The 3,574-nt window shown below is 41.7% G+C and overlaps 1 protein-coding gene across 1 annotated transcript; it reads right to left on the bottom strand.

The window, feature by feature from the left end:
* Positions 1-212: 212 nt before the first annotated feature.
* Positions 213-2,385, bottom strand: LOC104455189 (putative cyclin-D7-1). The gene is made up of 6 exons (XM_010070021.3): positions 2,111-2,385; positions 1,914-2,000; positions 1,462-1,563; positions 1,154-1,358; positions 798-934; positions 213-710 (listed from the first exon to the last, which is right to left on the bottom strand). Exons 1-6 carry the CDS (start codon positions 2,381-2,383, stop codon positions 468-470), a joined length of 1,047 nt encoding a protein of 348 aa, XP_010068323.2. The 5' UTR covers positions 2,384-2,385; the 3' UTR covers positions 213-467.
* Positions 2,386-3,574: the final 1,189 nt, after the last annotated feature.

Below are 3,574 nucleotides of genomic sequence, written 5' to 3'. Positions count from 1 at the left end.
CTATGGAGATCTTTCTTCGCTAGCTTCCAGCTTCCTTCCGTTAGTCCTGCAGTTGTAATTTTGTGAATTGTGGCAGCATCATTTCAACACAAACTTTCCAGCCTCCACCTACTTAGTTTAACTACACCCGTGCCATGCGTTTTCTCACTGGCGGTCTTGGTAGACCAATGGCCGAAATTTGAGAATGTTAAGCATGAATTACCAACGGATAATCAACCGGCAAAGCGGTCATTGACGAGTGGATGGACATTTCCAATAGCCCCAAAACATACAACAGATGTCAATACCCATACTAACGAGCGCCAAGATGGATAAATTGATGTCTAATTTTGTTAACGTTGACTTGTTACCAAAAAATCTGATGGAATGAAGTAGTTCAGTTTGTCTTCCATGGATTGGCAATTTGTAGCAACCCAAGGTTATTGCGTATAATTCTATGTTCACTTCTTGTTCTAACTAGAAGTTGTTCAACTGATGCTTCTCCTTAGTCTCTTTGTCTTCTTCGATTTGGCGATGCCAATGCATGACCTTGCTTGCACCATGAAAATAGAGAGATCAACGTGGTCGTCATTAACATCAATCCGCTCTGCCAATAGAACAGTGACCGGACTTGAAGGGCAGTAGCTGAAACTCCCGCAAGTAATTGCTCTGAAGCATTCACTGGCTATCTGAACTTCCATAAGCTTCTGGCATTTCATCAAATCCATCTCCTGATATTGGATTAACAATGTCATCAACTAAACAATATCTTCATTCAAATAAGTACACGAAAGTTTTGAGTCTCATGTGATCCTTACCCTTTGATCTTGACCGATGATTTGGCGGATGTAGTTAGTGAGACACACGGTCGATGACAATGTAAATACACTGTCAAATCCACATTGAAAAGCCGATGCAGCAATAACACTTGGCCTAAAGTCCACAAAGTTGATATCTGAAACAATTCGGTAAGTCTTTCAGGTGGCTTCAAATTCTACGCGTTGCTTATGAGGGGTTCGAAAGTTCATGTTATTCTCAGATTATTTTGGATAATAGCTGATTAATTATACATTGGGGTACTTAAGGTGAACATAATGTACTTGTGAAGTGTGATTTTTCCTTTTACTGTTTTGGCCATCAAGGTACTGTGAATTTAAAAGATCAGATGCTATACCCAGAAGCGAATGGAGGAGCAAGTCATTGACTTTTGTAATGAACTGCTCTTGAAGATGAGATGTCAAGAAGTCACTGTTACACGTCAGCAGTTCCACGTAGGAATATGCAGTGATGGGACCCAGACGCCATCCTAACATCTGGAGCAGCATCAACTCCATCCGTTGGATGGTGCTTGACTGGAAAGAATGGTCCAGATCCTCCATCTTCACGATGCATTAGCAATTGGTAAACAGCTCAAAGTAGAAGGAAACCCTCAAAACAACCAGATTAACGGGCATATACCAATGGGATGATAATAATCGTCACCTGAATTTCATGTAACGAAAGTGTGCTAAGGGTCTCGTTAAACTTTGATGCGACCGATAAGCATGCGATGGACACTAATTCCACAATCCAGTGTTTCCATTCCTGGAAATTCAACACACGGAGTAATGAAGAAATGAAGATATTGATGGATTAGGTGTACATCCGATCTGTTTGAGACCTTGGAACAACATAAAGGTTTCGGTGGCTTTAGTCTCGTTTCTTCATTGAAAACTAACAATCTATGCAATAAATGACACGATAAAGTAACTTTGTTCGAGCATATGAGATATCTAACACTAATATGGGTTCTATACACTTACAAAACTTTGTGTAATGCAGGGTTGATAAATATGGGAATGGAACTATGTCCTATATGAGATAATAGTCGTCCCTTGGAAAAACTGAAGTCGTCATACCCGACTGCAAGAAAAGATCATAAAAACACCTCCTACCTGGCACTTACAAATGGAGACGAATCGATCAAAGTAGTTCGCAGCCAGAAACATCGTACCATAAGACAGCTTCAATCTACTTCGACACTGAGAAGACAAAAATGAAAAGAAAGAGAAGGTTAAGTACTTATCAAGAACAACAAGACAATAAACTTGTTTCAAGTAAACGGTGGTCTATACACTCGCAACTCATCAACCTTAATGAGCCATTGCATGACCCTGGTCCTAGCAAAGACCAAACCTTTCGCTTCCAGACACTCCACATAACCAGACTCGGGCATGTAACCCTCTCCTTCTCCAAGCAAAATGGCAAGCTCCTCATCACAGTCTTGCTGGGTCATACCGAACCAGGAACCACCACGACAGACGTGCTCTGAATCGCCCGAGTTCTCAAACGCTTCGCGCGCGTGATGATCCGAAACCGAGTAAGGGCTCACGACCCATTTCTCATCGCAGAGCAAGCTCTCCATATCAAACTACTGAACACACACAGAGCTGAACAGCACTCCTCTGCTCTCTACGTACTTGATCGAAAAGGAAAGGTTTTGTCCTCAAGAAACTGTACAGCAAGCCAACTTATAGGAATGACAGTTCGTGGACATGGTTGCTACAAGAAGAAAGAGGGAGAGAGAGAGAGAGTTATAAAAACGCCACGTTCGACATGAACTGCGGTAAATGCGAAGAGGCCCGATCGAGATATTTCTTTCGAGGGAGGGGAGGGGGTTGGGGAGGCCTTAATTTTGACCGCAGTAGAACCAACTGCGTGAGAGCACGAGGAACGATGGGCACGATGATGACGATGGGGTATGGGAAAATTCCTAGCAGGCTTCACGTACTACGTGAGCCCAATGCACTATCACCCCTGATTTCGACGCCCCGGTGTGGGGTCCACGTGGATCTAAGGGCTATGACGTGCTGGGCTCATTTGTGAAGGGCGGCAGGGAATAGTTTTCTGCTTTAATGCCGTGCATGCGTTGTTTCGCGTAAGCATGTGGAAAGAGCAGTGCTGATTGGGTCTGGGACCGGGGATGTTTGCGCTGGGATTTTTTATTTTTATTTTTATTTTTTTTTTTTTCCTTTCTCTCTCTTCCCCACCTCAGGTGGGGCCCACTCGTTTCGTTCTTTTTTGTGCAGTCGCAATTTTCACAGCTGGGGTGTGGGTCCCCACCGCCGTTATCTTCCCGCGTGGGCAGCTGTCCTTCGAGTCGCCTCCTGCTCATGATCTGATCATGAGACGCGTCCTTGCTGTTGCCAAGGGATTCGTCCTGGACCGGCCCATCCGACACTTTCGACTCCATGACTGTATTTATTTTGCCAAAAAAATTAACTATTTAGAAAAAATTAATTAATCAAATTTTTTTTTTATGATTAACAACAATTCATGTATAAATAATTTCGTAAATGGTGAAAATATTATTTATTTATTTATTTACTATTTGAGTGATACAAACGATCGATTTTAGGAAAATATTTTTCAAAATATATTACTTTTTCGCAAAATAAATTAAGTCTATTTATCTAAAATCAGTGTAATGCTTATCTAATTCCCATATTTACCTTGGAATTGTTGATTTATTTCGAGAATGAGAATAAGTAGATTGATTCCATGTTCATTTGGAGGATAAGAGCAACACATGTTATAACTTTCATACGATATTTAC

Source organism: Eucalyptus grandis, chromosome 1 (assembly GCF_016545825.1).
Source record: "Eucalyptus grandis isolate ANBG69807.140 chromosome 1, ASM1654582v1, whole genome shotgun sequence".
In the NCBI taxonomy this organism is placed as follows: domain Eukaryota; kingdom Viridiplantae; phylum Streptophyta; class Magnoliopsida; order Myrtales; family Myrtaceae; genus Eucalyptus; species Eucalyptus grandis.
This window is presented reverse-complemented; position numbering and strand designations above follow the sequence as displayed.

What these genes read in the sequence shown, in the direction of transcription:
- LOC104455189 (XM_010070021.3), bottom strand. Translation starts at nt 2,383, where the DNA reads ATGGAGAGCTTGCTCTGCGATGAGAAATGGGTCGTGAGCCCTTACTCG. An exon ending in GCTCCTCCATTCGCTTCTGG is followed by an intron (nt 935 to 1,153) that starts GTATAGCATCTG and finishes GAATTGTTTCAG; the next exon opens with ATATCAACTTTGTGGACTTT. An exon ending in TCATCGGTCAAGATCAAAGG is followed by an intron (nt 711 to 797) that starts GTAAGGATCACA and finishes ATCCAATATCAG; the next exon opens with GAGATGGATTTGATGAAATG.